Source organism: Bactrocera latifrons, unplaced genomic scaffold, assembly GCF_001853355.1.
Source record: "Bactrocera latifrons isolate USDA-ARS-PBARC rearing strain unplaced genomic scaffold, ASM185335v1 scaffold_239, whole genome shotgun sequence".
Classification (NCBI taxonomy): Eukaryota; Metazoa; Arthropoda; class Insecta; order Diptera; family Tephritidae; genus Bactrocera; species Bactrocera latifrons.
The window spans coordinates 150,749-173,398 of NW_017535952.1; the positions used below are offsets into that span (position 1 = coordinate 150,749).

Genomic DNA, 22,650 nt, shown 5'->3' on the forward strand with positions numbered 1-22,650 from the left:
TGAATACAGTCAAAGTTTAACAATGATACCCAAGGCAACTGTTTGGGCCATGCTCCGAAACTCTTAACATTAGTTTCAAGTAACATTTTGCTTTCAGTTTTGGCATAAATTCGAGCATTATTGCGCCTTATAAGCAGTACTTTGCACGCACTCAAAATCCCTTTTAACGGTATACAATATTGCTGTCTCAACGAGCGCGACCATCGATGCCGTCGCTGGTAATGATGGCAGCCAGTCCAGCCAAGCGACTAGCCAAGCAAGCAAGCAAACAACAAACTAACTAGCTGCTGAATCATCTGGATTAATGCTGAATTTTAATTAGAAAGCTGTGGTAGTTATCTGCAAATTGGCCAAGTATTTCATTTCGCTTGCAGCATCATCGCAGTTTTGACACTTTTGTTATCAATGTCGCCCAGCCGACACAATTTCAATTTACACCCTCAGCCTTCCGTTGTTGCAGCACTGGCGTTGTTGGCTTCAAATTTCCGTTGCCTATCGGCCGACACTTCGGCGCTGATAGCGTGAGAAAGTACACATAAGCACGAGTACGCGCTTAACGGTGGCAATGGCATCATACACTCATACGATATTGTATCTATGCATGTGATTGTGTGTGTGTGTCTCGTACATCTCAAATTTTATGCTTAGCTAGGAGATGAGCTGGATTTAAAGCACAACAACACTAGCAGAATACGGGTAGCTGTTGATTTGCCAACGATGCATGCAGCGCAATGAGGTTAGATATCCTTGCTTTTCCATAAATTAACACCACCATATCTGGCTATCATATAGTACTTTGTATGGAGAATTATCAACTGCTTGCCAAATTGAGTTTAAAGATTATGAATGAAATGTTGGAGCTTGACCGTGAAGAGGTAGATTTTTTTCGATGCAGATAGGGCGTTGTTAATAGCGGTAGTGGAATGATGAACTGATTGCGATCTTTTGACAAATTGTTGGTATACATTTTGCGAGTGAAATTAGACAGAGAGTTTTGTATATATTACTTGATAAAAAGTATTCTTCCGTAAATTTTGAGAATACAACAATGATGACAGTGCTTTGTTGGGCTCCCAATCTTGGAAAAGAGGATCGACACACATCATCGATTTCAAAGTTGCTTTTGACAGCACGAAGAGGAGCTGCCTTTTTGCCGCTTTGTCTGTATTTGGTATGCCCGCAAAATAAATACGGCAGTGTAAACTGACGTTGAGCAATGCCAAAAGCTCCGTCAGGATCAGGAAGGAGCCGTTCGATATGAAACGAGGTTTCAAACAATGCGATTCCCTATCGTGCAACTTCTACTATCTACTCCTGCAGAAAACAATTCCGAGGTGCAGAACTAAATTGGGTAGGTACAAATTTCAGTCAGTAACAGTAGTCGCACTAACGACTTGTCTCCCTCTGCACTATGGACAGTCGTAACTTCGAAGTCGTAGATAATTTCTTCTAACTTGGAACCATTAAGAGGTTATATACAGTTAGGATTTTCAAAAAATCGATTTTGCTTTTTCTTAATATATATATCTGAGTATACACACACAAAATTTCAAGTCGATCCGACGAATATTTTCGAAGTTATAGACACATTAGTGAAAAAAATCAACTACATTTAAAGTACTTTCAAAACTTTAAACTCGTTTTTTTCGAAACGGTGTTTTCAAAGTCGGCGAGCAAGATTTCTCAGGAACGGCTGAACCGATCGGTCTGAAATTTTTACACAAGCTTCTTAACTATATTTTTTAGTAATTAATCGAGGATTCCCCTCTTATTTCTATAAATAATTAAACACTTAAATTAAATAATTGAGCAGCCGCCATTTTGTCAAAAAAAATTTTTTTTGCTAATTCCTTCGATCAATCACTAGATTATATTAATGAAATTTATTTGGCTTTTGCATTTCAGATGATCCAGTCCAGAGACATCGTGCTCAACGTTCCCGATAATTTTTTTTGGCAATAAAAAATATGTGAATATAGTTTAAGCTTGTCATAATATACCTGCCAAGTTTCAAATCAATAAACCAAATAGTTTGCTTAGAAAAAATTCTTGAAAAATGAAACTGCATATAACTCCTTAACACCAACAGCAATGTGAACATTGAAATCCAACGTATTATAATTCTTGCCGTAGCACCTATTGGCATCGGACTGAGTAGGAAATTGAGAAGTAAAGTCCTCACACGACGAACAAAGACAAAAGATCTCTACAAGTCACGCAGTATCCCCGTTCTCCTTTTATAGTGCGGAGGCGTGGACGATGACAACATCTGATGAGTCGGCGCTACGAATTTTCTAGAGAAAAGTGGAGAAGGACCTGGCTACACTTGGAGTATCCAATTGGTGTTAAACAGCGAATAGGAAGAACGACTGAAAGAAGAACTGGGAAAACACGGTGACGAGAAGAATTGGTAAACAATTGGAAATGTATCGGAGAATATACCAAGAGACAGGCAATTATTATACGTGCTCGAGTTGTTATTGTTGTTGTAGTGAAACATTACTGAAGTTATTTCAAGAAATGGTGCCGAGGGGACAGTCCTTGGCCGAATAAAAACCCGATCTGTTCCGGTTATTTAGACCCGACTATGTTGGGTACTGAAGAAAAAGGCTAGTGTCAAACTCGCTCCCTTGGTTTATAAACTACTTGATAGAAATATCAAACTAGAGAAGACGCTCGACAAAAGGGTAACAAAATATGGAAAATTCGTAAGTATTTCACCAGAGAATATCTAAGTGATCCAAAAGTACCTTGACGAACATTGTACTGTTTCAATAAAATGACTGGAAATGGAAATAATTGATTAAAAGGTTCTAAATTTAAGCCCAAACAATGCATTTTCGCCAAAAACTCACTTTCAATTTAATTTTTGGTTCATGCGCTAAAATCTCAACTTACCACAGCTAAGCAATAAACGGTGAGACTACTATTCAGCAAATTAGTGGCAAAATAAATAATCTTTATACGCGCCTTCATTAGACTTATACTGTCTGTCTAACACCCAGTTGTTCCAGTTCTTCCAGCACTTACAGCAATTTTGAGTGTCTCTGACGCAAGCATACAATGAAACATTCACTTAATTAATTTTTAACAGATACACTTGTTTGTTTTCTTTATGCTGTGGGTTTCTCTGCTTTGTCTTACGTTTTTATCATGAAGTTTATTCTACTTGTAAAAGTCAACGGGACTTTATTCCGCTTTTGTTATTGCACATTTAATTACAAACTAGAAACCAATATCACCTACATACATACATAGCACACATAATTTTCCTTTTGTTATTATTTATTATGAAAGTGTTGGCGACGGGATCCCACGCTGTATGTTGGCGCAACACTAAGACACAGTCTTACAGTTAACATTGGCTCAAAACACAACATTTGCTGTATGACTATGTCCCAGTAATTGAGCACAATTTCAAACACTTTCTCATTACGACGGGTTGGACGCTTGGCTTCGTGTTGTACGTATGTATGTATGTTCATCTATATGTGGCAACTCCTTGTAGGCGGTATTCTTTAATAAAGCTGATTGCAGTTGGTATATCTGTACGTATGTATGTCTGTGGACGCATTCTGTGGTGTTCCTATGTTCGGTAGTAATTTGAAATCCTAGGTCCTTCAATAGATACTCGTAGAAGTATTTTCAGCTGTTGTCGGCGCAAACACCGCAAGGTTCACTCGCACTCATCCAACAGCAACTCGTCTATATTGTACTACATATACATGGTATGCATATGCAACGTTGTCAGTGGCATTTTGCCGACCAATGCATGTTTACATCAATTTCCCTTTTCTCTCTATTTCACATTACCCTTATTTATTCAAAATGCTCGCCTTCCGTACGTTATGCCACAACAATGGCTGCCATATCAGTGAAGTAAGTAAGTGACACGCATTCATGCAGCTTGCAACGCATTTTGCAAAATCTAACAATGGACCAACACAGCACACATATATTATTTCGAAAAGTATATGCAGCCAGAGACTGTGGCAGGAGTGAAGCATTCTACATTTTATCCGATTTAAAAGTATAGAGAAACTTGGAAATGAGATATGCGATTTTTTAGCTTAATTTGTGGCTAGCATAGCTGAGCGTCAGGGTCTTGTTTATATATACATATTATATGTATGTAAATACATATGTGTGTAGGTGCATATATTTTAATGAAGTGATGCACTCGCAAATATGCAGCAATAATCTGTGAAATTTGAGTGAATTTGTGGAATTTTGCAACTGCTATTACAAAAAGTTGTAATTATATCCTGAGCAGGGTGCATTAAGTTTGTCACGAAGTATGTAACATCCGGCCAAAAACTTCGGAGAGTTTATTGATTATATTATATATAAATGAAAAAACGTGACGATGTGTTTATATACGCGGGAACTAGGCCCTTAGTTTTCGAGATAACGATCTGAAATTTTGCAAACGACCATTTCTCATCAAGAATCTGCTTATTTGCCCGAACTGCTGACAACGAACCACTATAACATATAACCACTATAACATATGAATAAGAATAAGGAGGGAAAGTATCGACAATTACTCAATATATCCTCACAATGCTGGATTTCAAGAGTTACTTGCAGATGAAAATACCCACTAGACGTTTATAAGGCCAAAAATGAACTACGGTTTAGGGACGGAGCTATATTCAAAGGATCTTGATATCACTCTCACTATTCATCTAACAAACAAAGCTGACATCTTCGGAATATTCATGGAGACGTGTGGAGTTCTAATGAATAACTACGAGAGGATATAGAAAGCAACCATGTACTCAAACAGTCAATCGGCATTGCTACCTTTGTCGTCGCCAGTGATTAACGGGTTTCAAAAAATCGATTTTTTTATTATCTTATTAATCTCTACAACATTTGTAGAATATTACCCTAAATTTTCAAGTTGATCCGAGCAATAGTTTCAGAGATACAGACTTATGCACTCTAGGTTAGCTCCGTTTTTAAACGCGTTTTTCTCGAAACTGTGTTTTTGAAATCGGTTGGAAAGATTTCTCGAGAGCTACTCAACCATCTTCATAAAGCTTTGGACGAAGGATTTTTTTTCGATTACAACTATTTGAATAAAATGTCGCGAAATATTAATTTTTTTTTGTAAAAAAGTCTGGCAAAAATCCAATTTTCAGTTTTTTTTTCCTTGGTTCAAGTTCTAAGTTAAGGTTTTAAACGAAACGCGTATTTTTTACTTTAGATTATACTGTAAGGAGTTATCCTGCCACTACGGGCGCATCTTTTTCCTGAGGGGTCGCAATAACCGAGTTTAAAATATTTGTTCTCAAAACTTTCAGAATTTCTTTTCGAATAGTATATGTTTGTAACAAAAAAAAAAATTCTAATCAAATATTTAATTTTTAATATGAGAAAAAAAATGGTTGAAAAAAGCCTGTTTTTCACCCGAGGAAACTTATCTAACCACTTAAATCCAGCTTAGCAAACAAATATATATAGGAAAATTTTAAGCTCCTCGGCAGGTCAACTCCACTTGTGCATAATCTTCGATAAAAGCAGACGAGTTGGCGAAGTCAGAAGCCTCCCCAGACGAATCTGAGGCAGCGATAATACCGCAGCCGTACGGTTTGAACAAATCCCTCAGAATCTGTTCTGATCTATAACTGCATGATGATAGCGAAGCAGATACGACCAAAATAAGACAAGACAAAAACTAAGGGCTTATTTTATAGGTTCAGGAAAATTATATTCAGACTTACAGCTACCATAACGGGACCTTATAACAATATTTGCCGCAGCTTCAATCTTGAAAGGAATACAGATAATGGTTCTACACTATCGCTGTGAGTGACAGCTCTATCACAACATCATCTATCATCAGATAAAAAATCTTTAATGTCTATCTATAGAAATCATAACGGAGTTAAGTAGCTTCATTGAAGCCAAAGGTGTATCTAGCGTTAATGGCACCCGAAAGGGACTGTACTCCTACCTAGCTACCTACTCAGTATTGAAAAAATATTGATTATTTACGTACATTTTAGGTTTTTTTGAAACCATGTAAAGAAAATTTTAAAATTCTTGATGTTAAGTAATTTTTTTAACAAAGAATACTTGCTTCTTGCTTTACTAGCGTTTCTGAAATAGTAAACACGGCTGATCTAATCACATTTTTCGACATCCTCTATTTCAATGGTAAAAACAGCCGAATTAGTAAATTAAGCATATAATTATATATTATATATTACTTATCCTATTCAGAACTCTGACAATAAAAAACATCGATAACTATCCTGGATTTCCCAAAAACCTTATCGAACTTTATATCGTGACATTCATAATTCAAAGCGCTTGCTTACAAACTTTGTACCTACATCATAGCTATCGACTTGCAATCAACTGTAGAATATCTCACTCGTATTCGCTTTGCGCTCGGTCAATTCCCTTATTTACTTGCTCATTCACTGACTGGGCGAAAGAAGACTATGGCACGTACCACTTACATACTACACGGTATCGGATGCTGTGATGAGCGATAGACATTTGCCATCAACTGATAGCCGATCCGAAATGGGGAATAAAGCATGCTGACGGCCATGTCATACCTCACTCACTCAATACGAATTGACAGGTTTGTGTCAGAGTGACAACAGCAATGCACGCATAAAGTGTGAAAATTCCATGCTTTCTACTACAGTTTAGGAGTTGCATAAAAAATGTTGCTTGCCGCCCTTGGGAAATGATTTTTAATAATAAATGTGTGTGTGCTTATGTTTGTGTGATTATGTTGTAAACTTGTAATTGCAACAATTTCTGCTTAAGTACACTTTCGGTACTTTCGCTGATAAACAAAAGCCTGCTCTCACGCCTTGCTCTCTTGTTTGCTTTGTCACTGTGTGTGGCATGTTTGTCTTCGTGTTTGCGGATGTGCTTTTAAAAAAATTTCACTTACATTCAACTTTTATTTGTTTATTAGTATTTGTATTGCCACACTTTTTCCGTACTTTCCACTAAGACAAGAAATCTGTATAAGCATGACAGCTGCCTGATACATTAGAGTCTTAAAAAGTAGCAGCAACAACAACAGTAACAGTGATGCTGATGTTGCCAGGCTGACAGCAGTGGTGGCAGTTGCATGTTGACAAGTTTTCGCGACACCACCAACTCTAGCAACAAGCAAGTAAACTAATTATTTTGAGACTTTTTGCATATTGTCTGTCAGATGTTGCAAGTGCAACTTGCAGTTTTATTCAATTGTTATTTGCATGAACATGGTTCGCTGTGTGTGTGTGTGTGTGTGTGGGCGCAAATGTGTGTCTGCCACCTGCGCTGCCCTTTTCAGCTGCTCTTTCGACAACTTTTCATTCTTCTAATCCTTTTAAGTGTTAAGCAATTAGCAAGTTTTAACAAGTGAAAAGTGTCAACCAGCTTGGCATTGCTTATGAGATGACGATGGATTGCGTCATTAGGGTTTTCCGCAAGTCTTTTAATAATTAAATAATTTAACAACACTATTTTTTTTTTCCCTACACACCTATATGCTACAGTGGTCCGATCAGGACAATGTGAATTGGTTAACAATCTGTGAAAATTTTCGTGACCTGATTTTGATCACTAAGTTTTGTCTGTAGTTCCGTGAAATATTCAGCCCCTTAGAAAGAAAGGAAAGTTTGGAAAATTTTAGACTAATATCTCAATAACTGAGAGACTATATACAGACAGACGGACTGGCAGGGCTAAATCGACGCTGTCACGTTGTTACAAACATTATATTGGTTAGTCGAAAAAGTCTTTTCGTATTTTGCCAATAGATTGGGAGTTGTATTTCTCCAGTGTTACTTGCTATAACATTGTGTCATACCATATAGTGTTGGAAAGGTTAGATTTTAAGCTTCATTTAACCAAAAAAAAAAAAAAAAATAAGCTTGGGAAAAAGTTACTGTTGTTAAAAAACGAGTGAAAAAAATGAAGAATTCGCTATATTTTGAAATTTTTGTATGATATTAAAAAGAGAAGATTGCCATTCAAGGCGCCACTGAAATTTGAATTTTTCGACTACCCAATACTTATTTCAAAATGAGACATATTTTTGACTTTTTTCTCCCTTTTTCAGAAAACAAAAATTTCACAATGAAAAAGAGCCCACCTTCATGTTATTATGTAGCCATCATCGCCGTTGCCACATAGATGTCGGCATTGACGCTGACTCCGTCAATCATTGCTTCTTCTTAACGCTGTGCCAGAGCTGCTGCCGCTCCAACTGACAGTAGCGATGTCAGCTAACTGACTTTTGTTTGTGCTCAACTTCTGGAGCTCATGCCAATGAAAGTGCTCTGATATGCCAGCGCACGAGTGTCTGTTTGTGTGACACATGTGTGATTTTTGCCACTTCAACTCTTCTACTCGCATGCATATGTTATATGGATGAGTAAGCTTGAAGCTGTGTTGGAGCGAACATGTTTTGAAATGAGCTACTTTCAACTACTTAATAAACTACACATTTTCTCATTTTTACACACACACACATATTCGCACACACACATAAAAGCATAGAAATGTGTACATAGCTTTGTCCTTGGCCCATAGATGTAAGCGTTGTTGGCGACAAAGAAGACGGCAAAGTCAGACAGACGGCCGTTGGGCTTACAAATATGTACATATGTTACACAGCGAGCATGTCCTTAAAATGACACAGCCTAATTAAACAATTTTCACAGCGAACGATTAGCCAACAAACAACAACGAGTGTCTAGTAGTGTTAGCATGTTGATGCATTTAAGTATGTAAATATGGCGTTTTTCATGTGTCACTTGGTCGACTTGCCACTGAGCTTCAATAAAACTTATATGCATTATTTAGCGCGCATTAATAAGTCAGTTTCTGGCTGTGCGCTCACATAGATACACTTATGTGTAATTGTGACAATGTGCATAAAAACGGCATAAATGCACGAGCAGATAATGACGATAGTGTGTTAATTGCTAAAGAATTGACTCTGTAATGTTAGGAATGTGGACTTATGGCAGTAGGCGCGCAGTACTTGGATGGAAAGTGGGCATTTGGCATATATACGAGCGTAATTAGCCAAGATAAAATGGAATATATGTGCCAGCTCCGTATCATATTGCTAAATAATGAATGAAATCTTCAGCTGTGTAGATATTATAAATTTATCATTCAAGAGCTAGCTTTAAAGTTTCATAGATATTTTGGCTGCGAAGGCAAAGGAATAAGTATATTCTATTTTTCCACTCCACGTAATGCGGAAACTTTAAAAAAGAATGACGAGTTAAGCAATACGAAAAGCGAGATATTATGATAGCTTTTTGTAATATAATATGCACTAGTAATTTAAGTTTCCAACATTTTTGGAAGCGATCCTGGTCCATGGTTTAGTATTTTGGAGAAATAATTTCAATAGAGAAATTGCTAGGTAAGCGTAGGTAGGCTGAAAAGCAGTGCTGGACCGGTTGAGATCGCCACAACTATTGAAGATTGTGTGTTCAAAAATGACGGAAATTTTCGTCTTTTGAAAAAAAAGATATACATTCGTATAAATTATTGTTGTCGCCTTCAAAATAATTCTCATTCGACATTATACCTTCTCCAATTCGATTTTTGGGACAGCCTTTAGCTCTTTCAGTGGTTTTCATATGTTTTGTACCCCCTTAGGTTTCTCTTTATTTTTAGAAATAGAAAAAATTCACACAGAGCTAAGTCTGGTCAGAATATGGAGGCTGTGGCATCGCTACAATTTTGTTTTCTGCCAAGAATTCACGAACAAGCAACGAAGTGTGAACTCTCAAGAAACGGATATCGCGAAGCTCATAAAAGCACGTCTATTCTTAGCGGTTGCTACAGACAAAGCAAGAAATGAATACAGCTGAAAATTTTTTCGCATAATAAAAAATTTCATAATTCAACACATTTCTTAAAGGGTTAAATGGGCTTACGGGTTTCAAAAATTAAATTATTACATTCTGTAAGACCTCCAGAATATTCTTCTAAATTTTCAAGTGGTTCCGAGTAATAGTTTCGGAGAAACAGTCTTAAGAACTTGTACGCTCAAGGCTAGCTAGACTCGAAACTGTTGTTTTGAAGTCGGTTGGCAACATGTCTCGAGAATTACTCAACCGATCTTCATGAACTTTTACACAGGTATTTGAGATACAATTTTTAAGGACTTGGACGAAGGATTTTTTTCATTTATTCATTTGAAAAAAAAAAAATTATTTCTTTTGTAAATATGTTTGCCAAAAATTCAATTTTCATTTTTTCCTTTGTCCAAAATCTAAGTTCAGATTTTAACTAAAACACGTATTTTTTCACTTTAGATGATTCTGTAAGGAGTTATCGTCATGGCAATGGCTGAGTTTAAAATATTTTTTAAAAAATTTCGGGTTTTCTATAATAGTGTATTTTTGTAACGATAAAAAATTCTAATAAAATATTTCATTTTTTATATGAGAAAAAAATTGTTGGAAAAAGGCTGTTTTTTACACGAGGAAATCCAGGTAACTCTTTAAATTGGGTAAAGTACAAATAAAATAACAATTCCATTGTAATTTTGGGGAGCTAAGCCCAAAATACTTGAAATTGAATACTTAACAACTTGATTGACCGACATGTTTGAGAAAATTAGAAAAATATCCTCTGATGCGATAATATCAATATCGATATTAAACATTTCCCCAAATATTTTGGTAGAACGTCTCCGACAGTACTTATCCAGCGAAAAATCCGATTCTTTGCTCTAAACGTAAAACCCATTTTTGGGGAAATAGAAAGTTTCTCTCAACAGGTAATTGAAATCTCGAAAAATACTTTATTCATAAAGCCTTTTTCATAAAAAAAAAGTGCATTTGTAAGCAATTAGCTCAAGGCAATCGTTATATTAAGGCAGTATTCTAGTACAGAAATAAAAAAAATCGAAGTAATATAACAGCAACAAAAATAAAAGACATCTATTTTCAAAATTTAACTATTCAAGAATATGTCTACAAGAGTATTTTTCAAAATTCAAATTATTTTCGAAGATATTGGTATTTTGCTGATCCGTCCTCCAAATTAGTTCGGCCGGAACTTAAACTTTAAACGCGTTTTCTCGAAACTGCCTTTTAGAAAACGATACCCACAATTTCTCAGGTTCTATTTGACCGCTTTACCTGACATTTTTAGATAGTATTCTGTATGGACTTGTCTATGTGTCTGGAACTATCCTTAAATTTAAACTGTTATATTACTATTCCAAATTTAAATTTTTACGATTTTAAAAAATTCGAAGCAGTCAAAAGAGTCTTTTAAAAATCCACTTTGCCTTGGGCAGCCGCTTTTCCTGCAAAAAAAAAATTCCATAACTTTTCTGCAGTACCAGATATTGCGACATTATTCCAGAATAATAACTTTTTTTTAGATTTCCGATTGCTAGGAGTATTGAAATCGTGGATATAGACATGTGACAATTTTTTAGACTCGCAACTTCATCAGCTGCTAATTTTTTGAAATTTTTATTTTTTTATTTTTTAATTTTCTAAGTTTTCTCGTATTCTTGTAATCTTAATAAAGTTAAGAAATAAAATAGTAAAAAATGGATAGTAAAACTTTTAATTTCATTTGAAATTCTAGACTAGAATACCGTTTAAAACCCTTTTGAATTGCCAAAACAAAGTACGTCTTTGAGCAACAAATCAAATGGGCCAACTTTGCTTTATTGGAATAAGTATTATTATGCATATATTTTAAAATCCAATAATTCCAAAGCATTCACAATTTCAAACATTTTTCTACCAAAGTTTATTTTTGGTGCCATAACCTCAAAACTGCAAGCTATACCCACGTATAGTAAAAGTGTTAGCTGCAAAATTATGTGCAAAAGTTTTCAACAATTATCGCAGATAAATTTAATAAGGTTTGTTAATGAGCAGGAAACTTCACCTACAGCTCTAACCGCCACTGCATAATACATTCGTGGCAATCCATTACAAGTCATGCCAAAAGTTCTCGAGTAAAACAATCAAGCGGAAAAAATTGTAACTAATTGCATTAGTTACATTCAATTTGCGGTCGAATGTCACAATGATGAACGATAATGCCAGCGTTAAGGTCATTTAGACACAAAGCCACAAAGCAATACACAAACACATGCATACACACATACATACATACGTATATTTTTAGCCGTTGATAATGTGTGCTTTTCACTTGAGAATGACTTAGAAATTGACAGTAGTAAATCATATATTGTATTTAGTTGGTCAACTATGTGAAGACCCAAACTCAACCACGTGTGTGTGTGGATATATGGAAGCGTTTATATTAATAACTGACAACATATATGGTGAGAGAGCAAGGCATTGCAGTAATGACGGTCAAACCTGCGGTGCTGTCGATGAAACCGACAGCTGCCACGACCGCACAGCTATAAACATTGAAAATTTCTGCACATGCTTTTCAAACTATTACCGGTATGCCCATATTTATATACATATGTATGATGATTGAAAGCGTATGCTTTATTACACACACTTATTTATATGTTTGTATGTGTACAAACAAATAGTTCCAAACAATTATCTGCAATGATGACAGGCAATCATGTGAATTCAAGTCTTTATAATTCGGAAATCTGTGGCACAATACGCGCACACTAACCGCTACCTTGTACAGTACACACAAACACACCCATACATATACATACATATGTATATGCACAGTTGTGGGCTACAAATGTGGCCGTTCGGTGGTGTTGTCGATGTCCTTTGTCGTTGCGATAACTTAGGATCGGGCATTACGTGGTTCTAGTTGTTGTTGTATATGAAAATGACCCGCAATGAGCAATAGTAACCACGTATGACACCATACTACTTACATACTAGCTTAAATGCAGATATAAATACCGACTATATGTATGTATGTATATAAATGTCTTTACATATATATTTATATTGTATATACACATGTAGACATATGCATAAGCGTAGCACGTATGTGCGAGGTCTTTTCACACCAACCAATTACACTACATGCATATTAAACATATACATTTGTATATACATACATATATATATATATATGTGTGAGTTGGTATATAGTATATAGCTGCCATGGGAGATTTTTTGCGGTTAGTTTGTTTGGTTGAGCAGTTCATTCTAGAGCGAAAATAATCTTACATGTCGTTGACACATTTTAAGCTTTCCCGGCGCTGCTATGTTTCTTTAGAATACGGTTGACGCTATATAGCAAGCGATGCGGTGATGAGCGTAGATTTACTTTTTATTTGCTTACCTGAAAGAAATAGAAGAGCGGAGACAAAGAAAAGCACATGTTAAAATAGTCGGATATAAAGGCATCAGCATAAAGTCTGTAAACATCATATAAACTATTTTCGCACAAGATGGGCACGTATACCACGTACCAATTTACACTACATACACATATTCGCAGCTACATGCCAAAACAAAAGGATTTATGCGCCTAAATGTATGCTGTTGTTGTATGTGTATTTGCGTAAAAAAGAGCTTAAGCTTGCTGCAACTTGGAATTTAATAAGCCCAATATAACGGCAGCGAATTCTTTAGGGATGTATGGTAGGTGCGCGTTTTTTGCCAAATTTTAAATATTTTTATTGCAAATTATTGTTGCCTATATAAATGGTTCTCCAATTCAAGCGGGTAGATGTTGGCAGCGTGTTTGTTATTGCTTTCGTATTACTACTGATTTTCATTTCTTTTTGGTGCGGAAGTATATTGAAAATTTCAACGAAAACATAACATTCACTTCACCGCTATTTAATAATTTTAAATAACTTTTTCTCCGATAAAAGAAATTGATAAAATAACTAGAGTAACGGCAGAACTGAGGTTGGGAAGAGAAAGAAGAGGGACATAATTGAATTTGTAAGGGTTAAAAACGGCTTTACTCGAGACTACTAGTTTTATAGGAAAATAATAATATGGCAAAATTGTAGATAATGAAAAGAAATACAACTTATGTCCTTAAAAATTTTTGGGATAACCTCACAATGCATGTGAAAATTTCAAACAATCACATTTTTGGCTATTTTTATATTTTTGACATAACCTCAAAATTTATATGAAAATATCAAATTACCAGGTTTTGCGGTTTTCTTATTTTTATTTTGTACAATCATTTATTGAATTATTTCATTTGTGTTATTTTATCTTGCGTTTTCAATGGGTTTCATCCTATTATGTTTTTTTAGCTCTCAATTATTATCTAACCTTGTCTAGGTAAATACGAAGCAGGTATAAAAAGGAAAAAAAATGATAAATATCAAAAATAGAGTATTTATTTCATTTAAAAAACGAGGTTGAACTACGTTCTAACACGACAAGCACCTAGATCCAGCATTTGCTGGAATTTTGGAATATAGCGGTTTTTGAACATATGCATGTATATCGATTTGATCAATTTGGTTTGAGTTTGAGAAATTAAAGTTTTTGTTATTTAAAATACTTAAAATATTGATTGCAACATTTTCAGAAGTTAAAGGACCCAACCAAAAAGCGAAAGCGGTAGGTATATGCTGCAGCCTTCCGATATAGGCGGTTCCGATAAATGTGCAACTGCTTTAAGAGAAAAGAACATGTGCAAAATTTCAGCACGATATCTCAAAACCTGACGGACTACGAAGCGTATATGCAAACCGACAAACAGACAGACAGGTCAAATGGGCTCCGCTCGTCATGCTGAGCTTTTATACATACATATATGTATATATAGTTTATAGGGTCTCCAAACCTTCATACCGGATGTCATAAACATCGTATACAACTCGATATAGTATGTTGAGAATATAAATAATAATCTGTTTCTTATCGTAAAACCCATTGTTGTGGAAATAGAGAGTTCCTCTCAACAGGTGATCGAAAAATATTTATTTTAGAGAAGATTAGTGTTTTAAAGGTCCTAAAAAAATACATTTGTTAGCAAATAGCTGAAGGCTACCGTTCTTTTTAGGGAGTATTCTAATAGAGAAATAGAAAAGAGAGTTTTCTAGTATAGAAATAAAAAATGGATTATTTTTTTTTTTTCAAAATTTAACTGTTCAAGAATATGTCCACAAAAGGATTTTTCAAGATTTCGTTGATTTCTAGATTAGTTCGGCCGGAACTGAAACTTTAAACGCGTTTTTCTTGAAACTGACTTTTTCAAACCGATACCCATGATTTCTCAGGTTCTACTTGCACGATTGACCTGAAATTTTTATAGTCTTGTTTCAAGACTTGCCTAAGCTACTCACATACCCAAATTTAACTTATATCATTTAAAATAAATTCGATACAATCAAAAAAAGTGGCCCCAAAATTTTTTTTTTTTTTTTTGGTCAGGCAGTCGCATTTCCTGTAACCTGAAAAAAAAACAAACAAATATATGCATACACGAAAATACTTGATTTCCTGCGTTGAATCCTAGAAAAATGTAACTCACCTTAAGAACTAAGGCGTTGCTGTCCCATTTCGCCGACACACACATCCCTAATAGTTACGCAAATATACATATATACAAAGAAATTGGCATATATACATATATATACACTTCAATTTACTTCCAACCACAGCCCGCATACACGTCACATGTGACATGTGGGCGGCGTTAGATTATATTTGGTACGCGGTACGTGGCGCACTATGGCGTTGACGTTTGATACAACACATTTGGTTTATGCCAAGTGGTTAAAAGGTGATGGTAAGAATCTGCTTTTCTCACATATTTCACATATTGTATGAACAAAAAAAAAAAAACTAGTAGTTAGAAGCAGACATATTTGGCTACATATTGGTTTCTTTGTTTCGTTGTTTGCTTTCCTATATTTGACTACTAAACAAACTCAACTGAAAGCAACACAAGTGTTTAATTCAACATATTTACACATTTGAGAAATGTCAGAAACATCACAAACGTTTGTATGTAACTAAGTACATGCGTGCACGTGTATGGCAAATATTTTATATTAATACATAGTATGCATTTGTATGTGTGGAAGTGTGTTTTTGCGGTAAATTCATACAGAGACAGGCGGCCTTTCACATAAATCACACACAAAAGCAACCAAACGCACCCACATACCACAGACGCCAAGCCTTTTTCGTTTCGGTTTCGCTTTGGTAACTTTGGTAACCATTTTACTCAAATATCAAGCAATTTCACTTACAGTAATCAAAAACACTCAAACACACACACACACTCACACAGAGGCAACTGCTGGAGGTTGGTTGTGTGAATTGGTATGGGAGTATATAGTGACGAGTATAGGCATATTGCTTAACTAGGAGTACAACAACCATTTAGTATGAAATTACCTGATGTCCAGAGCATATTGAACCGTTGGGTGCGCGCACACGGAACGGACTGTGTATCGGGCATGATGTACGCGGTCCCCAGCGTGAGGAGCTTGGCCCCTGCATCGATTGTATCGAATTAAAACTATTTGAACTACATGGATTGAAGAGGGGTGGAGGCGGCACTGGTGGTGCTGGCGGTCCGATACTCAGACTACTCAAACCGCTTAGACTGCGACAATGACTGGGACCTGAGATGATCGTATCACAACCGTAGAGACCAACACCGCCGCCGCCGCCACCGCCTATGCTCATTCCGCCAAGCGACAAATGTGAGCCCAGTAAGCTGTTGCTGCTGTGCAATGGATTGCGCATATCGCTGGCGACGCCGATGCCACCGACGCCGCCGCCACCGGACATCATCGCATGTGGCGGTTGTGGTGGTGGTGGTACACCCATCGGCATGCCACCGGATACATGATGACACATCGTGTTGCTGCAATAACAAGGGCCAATTGCGTTCGCCGCGCCGCCGCCGATACCACCAACTCCGCTGTTGTTGTGGTTGATGTTGTTGCCGCCAACGCCGCTGCCACCGCCACCGCACGATGTTGTCGCCGCTGCAGCTACAGCCGCAGCTGCTGCCGACGCCGCTGCCGCCGTTGATGAGCATTGACTGCAAACACCGCCGACTCCGCCACTAACACTGCTGCCTGAGCCACTTATACCAGCCGACCCACCAACTCCAAGTACACTATTCACTGCGTGTGGCGTATCACCGCTGCTGCTGCCGCAATAGTGATCCACGGCAAAACTATCTTGGCTACCAGAGCATTGTAGTCTGTGCGGTGGCGGTGGAGATGATTGCCTCGAGTAAATGTTTATTTAGTACCGAACAGCGCAATTTGTTCGTACGCACACAGTACACACACACACGTCCGTCCTTATAACGATAACGGCGTCACGTCACGTACTTGTTGCACACTTTCAGCCGTCACAGCCAATTCCAGCGATGCCACAATGTATGAGCTCTTTGCGAACGAGATGAGCACCGCTGCACTTGGTTCGTTGTTCGTAATCACCGCAACGTCCCTCGGTTAGTTAGCTTTGTCAACGACCTATCAGCTGTCAATTATACTAACTGCTAAGCGATTGCGATTGCGACCACCTTCCAACACTTGGCACTGTGTTCACTGTATATGCGGCGGCGACGAGCTCCACGCGAAAAATTCTTAGCTGATCGAACTCCTGTTGCTATTGCGGCGACGTTAACTGTTGCTGCTGCTGCTGTTGGTATTGTTTTTGCGCCAGAAAGGATGACTGCTGCTCGAAGGCGGTTACACTGTTGCTCCGTGTAGGCGTTGTACACGTCAACATCATCACCAATGGATTAGCGTAATCCTCTTTTCGTGTGACTTGTTTTTATTTTACTTCAGCTGTTTTTCTTTCGCCTTATAATATTTTATTTCCGGTCAAATATATGTACGCGGTTGCTCGCGTATTACAGGGATCCAGCGAGCGAGTAAGGAGCTTTCGCATTCAACACTTAATTTCGCACACGAATCAACCCACTTTTTACGGTTGAAGTCGGCTTGCGGCTGCCCTGCTGACAGCCCGGCTTTGCCTCGCTCGTCCTCGTTGACGTCGTGTTGCAACCCCTCTGGCTCAATTAGGCCTTTGCGATTTCTTATTATTGGGCGCTAATCTTAACGTGTGTACGAGTGTGTGTTTTGTATGTGAATGTATAAATTGATGTTTTCAGTTTTCGCTTTTTTGGTTTTCTTAGTTTTTTTTTTTTTTTTGGTTTTTTGTGGTTATCTTAAATAAGTGTATATACTTATGTATATTAATGAATAACAACAATAACTACACCTAATAATACAACAATTGAAAGGAGCACTATCGGTTCCAAATGAACGGCATTCATGAATACGAATGAATATCTACACAAACCGAGAAGCGAGTACTGGGTATAAATCGATTTTGGCACACTTTACTTATACAATTGTTCTTCTCAGAGGATTTCTTCTTATCCTAAATTTGCAAATCTCTGGGAATGTGTGTTATTTGGTTAATTTTACGAGTGGAGACTTTTTTTATCACCGTACAAATGTACAAGTTTTCTACAACTTATTATACTTATTGTATGTGTTTGTTGCTGCTTTTGGTTTTAGTTTAGTTTAGTAATTGATATTGGTTTTGTGCGCTACTTTGTTAATACATTTTGTTGTTTAAAACATTTTTCTTTAGTTTGGTTTATTTAGAGTTTTGCATTATATTTGGTTTTAGCATCACAAGTTCCCATTAGAAATTTTTTTTTTTAGTTTCAACAGTTTATTGATTTATATTTATGTTTATTTGTTTTTTTTTTTCAATCTTTATTTCGTATAAATAAATTTTGTAAGCATGCGTGTTCTGTAAAAAATGCAGAAACGAAAATTAAATTAGTTCCCTTAAGGGTTTTTACAGAATTTAGCGATTTCGAAATCAAAGCCAAAGCAAAAATTTAATTAGAGAATATATAGTAAACAACTGAACAGAGATTAAATACAAAATGAAATATTTCCAAAAGCAATAACTGATGTGGAGTTGAGAGGTAACAAGAGCAAAGCGGAAATGGCTATTGAATATACATTTGTATGTAGGTAAGTATATAGGAAGAGAACTGCTTACACTACATTATGTACAGGAAGCAAAACAAAAAACAATGAAGATTAAATTGTATCATAAAACAAACCAGAAACTAAACTAAAAATAAACCAAAAAACTAAAAAACTAAAAACACAAAAAAACACATACAAAAAAACACAAAACTAGAAGAAATAGACTAAAAAAACATAAACGCAAAAAATGTAGAAAACGAAACTGCATACACTCAACTTGTTTGTATTTCCGATTTTGCTCAATTGCTTCAAAAATGCATAACATTTTCGGTAGAGAAATAAAAGGGAATTGCTTTAATCGTAGAGCCTAGCAGCCGCGAAACAGAGAGGACGACAGACAATTCAAAAGATCAAAACTTTGTAGTGAAATTTTCAAATAATTAGCAGATAATACTCGATAGCGAACATATAAAAAAAAGAGAAACCATTCTGATCATCTTCGGCTTATTTAGCTTATTGTCTATAATTTCTGCGGAGATTGCACGAGTGATTGCCTTGGATAATAATCCATACCAAATTATTTCGTTAAATGAAAAACTTTTCCATGAAAGCACTTGATTCGGATCGTTCTGTTTGTAGGGCAGCTATATGCTATAGTGATCCGATATTAGTGACAAATGAGCAGCTCCTTGGGGACAATAGAACGTGTGCAAAATTTTAGACCGATATCTCAAAATCTGAAGGAGTAGTTCAAGCACCACATACCTACACAGACAGACGGACAGACAGAACAACATAGCGAAATCGGCTTAGTTCGTCACACTGATTATATAGGGTTGTTGTTCTTGTAACGGATACCTAATCCCCGTTAGGATGATAAGAATTTTTTAAGGTGTTATCGAGTACATCCAACGGTATGCTCAGGAAACGTGCTGTATCGACGAAGGCGAAGCGTAGGGAGAGGAGTGCCAGATTGATAAGGTTAGCAGGGTATGCAAAGTGGTAATTAGTGTCAGGCGGGGACTCGTTGCACGCTGGACATATCTTTGATATCTCAGAGTCGATTCTGGATAAGTAGGAGTTTAACCTGCTGCTGCTATCTAAGGCTGAAAGAAACCGCTTACAAACAAACTACCATCAAAAGAAAGAAAAGCGCAAAATCGAATTCTTATATTTGAAATATGCCAGATTTTTGTCAATATGTTTATTAATAAATTTTTAATGTAAAAGCAAAGCACATTAATATAACATCCCACAACCAACATTAATATGCCTTCCGACATATGTATTTTATTCGTAATTAGTATGAATCATGAGGAATTAAAAAAAAGAACAGCTGCCAACCCATTTCTTTGACAGCAAAGCAATCATATTTATCACAAAATAATTATATTTATTAAATTTGCGCATCGCAGACATTAATCAAATGGCAAGGCGCCAGCCACGGAAGTGTGAACGCGTGTGTACGGCTGCTCCAATTGTTTTATTATTTCTTGACGATGAACAAGTGTCATGCACGCTCCCCCTAAATGTTAGTAGGTGAGACCTCAACAATCCTTCCATTAGCAAGTGTCTAAGAGCGTAGCGTCTAAGAGTTCATATATCATATCTAAATCGTATTACTTATTAGCATTTGCCTAAGGTGGCTGTGAAAGTCTAACACTTGAAACACATCCATCATAGCAGAGAGTGTAGGAAAAAGCAACAAATCACAAAAAGTAATAATAAATAATCCGAAAACCTAATAATCTCCCCAGAGTGAAATGGAAATATTATCAATGACAGAAAGTTTGCAGACAGCTTCAGCAATTGCACAAACATGCAGATGATTGTACATTTGTATATTTATAATCGTGAGTGTAAGTGAATTACACCTTCGCTGCTTAAGTGCAATCAATTATTCATTATTTATAAAGGGTGTATGTATGCTTATTTCTATTCTTGCTTGTTGTTTTTTTGGCACACACGCTCAATCTCATATAGAACAAATATTAGTGACGGCGCAGCTGTTGTAAGAGCGTTCAATGGCGCTGATGCTATTAAATTCCCATTTACGATTAACTTTTTTATTTATTTATTTCTGTTTTTTTTTTTGCGCCCTCTACTTTACTTCAACTTTAGCCCGTTCCTTCCTTCCGACATATTTCAATAGAAATACGCTTATCTTAGCGTTTTGTACATATTTTTCTTTCTGCTATCCAAGATGTGTATAAGAGACAGCTCTACTTTACTTCAACTTTAGCCCGTTCCTTCCTTCCGACATATTTCAATAGAAATACGCTTATCTTAGCGTTTTGTACATATTTTTCTTTCTGCTATCCACTTTCCAAATCTTGTTGTATTTCATCGGCATTATTTGTTGAAAATTTCTAACTGAAATATCATGTCTTCAGCATCTGTAGCGCATTTGTAGCTTTGAACGAAACTAGCTGCCGTTTCCTGTGCGGATTTCGTTGGTTGTACGCTTTCCGTTTCCCTTTTCGAAAATCTTTTGCATCTTTATGCATAAACTTGAATATTTTTGGGGAAAGCTTGGAACACATACATATAGCATGTAGGCTCACAGTTAGATATATAGATATATATACAGATATATATATATTTATATTTAAAATTTTAAAGCCACTTATACATACACACCTTTGCTCCTAATACGAGTATCTTCTTTAGCTTCAATTTATTAAGGTATTTGCAGTGCTTTAACGCGCGGGCCTATAGCGTCTCCAGCATAAAAATGCTTTTCGTGCATTAATAAAATTGTACTTATGCTAATGTTTAGGTATCAACGCATATATAAAATTTACATTTTATAATACTGCGGAAATTCAAGCGCAACAGGGAAGCTGCCACAATTTTCTGGTAATGAAAATGTCACTAAGGTGTGAACCTTACCATGAAAGCCTTTGGACAGTTTTTAAAGCTTATGATTTATATTTGGTGCAAAAAAAAAAAAAAATTATTGTAGTTAATATTGTAACTTTATCAAGAGATGTAAGACTGTGTGACTAAATTTCCAGTTTAATTATTTTTAAGGTAAATATTTAGCTCTTCAATCAAAGGGATTTTACGCTGACAGTCTAGGCTAAGTGGTTCGTCTTTAAGCAAGTTTTTCTAGAAACTGTGTTTTTGAAGACGGTTGGCCAGATTTCTCGAGAACTAGTAAACCGATCTTCATGAAATTTTACACAGCTCTTTGTGATTAAATTCTTAAAGACCTGAACGAAGGATTGTTTTCCGATTACAACTATTTGTATAAGGAAATGCCGCGAAAATTTCATTTTTTTTAGTAAAAATGTCTGTTAAAAATTAAAATTTCCATTGGTTTTTCTTTCGTCCAAGTTCTAAGTTAAAGTTTTGACTAAAACACTTATTTTTTCACTTTAGATGATCCTGCAAGGAGTTATCCTGCCAACGCGGGCGCATCGTTTTTCCGAGGGGTCAGCGGAAACGGCGTCGCAATGTCCGAGTTTAAAATATATTTTCCCAAAAATTTTAGAATTTCTTTTCTAATAGTGTATGTAAAAAAATTTTTTTTTCATACGAGAAAGGAAAGAATTTTCTAACGAGAAAAAAGGCTACTTTTACCCGAGGAAACCCCATAACGAACACCACCACTCATTTCCCGCATAAGACTCGATAACTTTGTTGTTGCCGTCACATGTATTTTTTTGACAAGAGAGCAGCAGCCAAATGTAGCGAGCAGCGAATCGAAGGCAGCTATACGACCGAAAATGCACTAATAAACAAAGCAGTCATAAATTTAACAATAAAACTGC

General features: G+C 36.3%; 1 protein-coding gene across 11 annotated transcripts in view; it reads right to left on the bottom strand.

Annotated features, from left to right (window-relative positions):
- Nucleotides 1-22,650, bottom strand: part of LOC108969041 (peripheral plasma membrane protein CASK) — an 86,108-nt gene that overhangs the window by 21,456 nt on the left and 42,002 nt on the right. The window contains exon 1 of one of the 11 annotated variants that reach the window (XM_018933522.1): nucleotides 16,293-18,577. The exons of the other annotated variants lie outside the window; for them this stretch is intronic. Coding sequence (XP_018789067.1) covers nucleotides 16,293-16,760 — 468 coding nt within the window. The 5' untranslated portion in view covers nucleotides 16,761-18,577. Of the gene's footprint in view, nucleotides 1-16,292; nucleotides 18,578-22,650 lie in introns of those variants that run through there. 11 annotated transcript variants of the gene reach the window in all.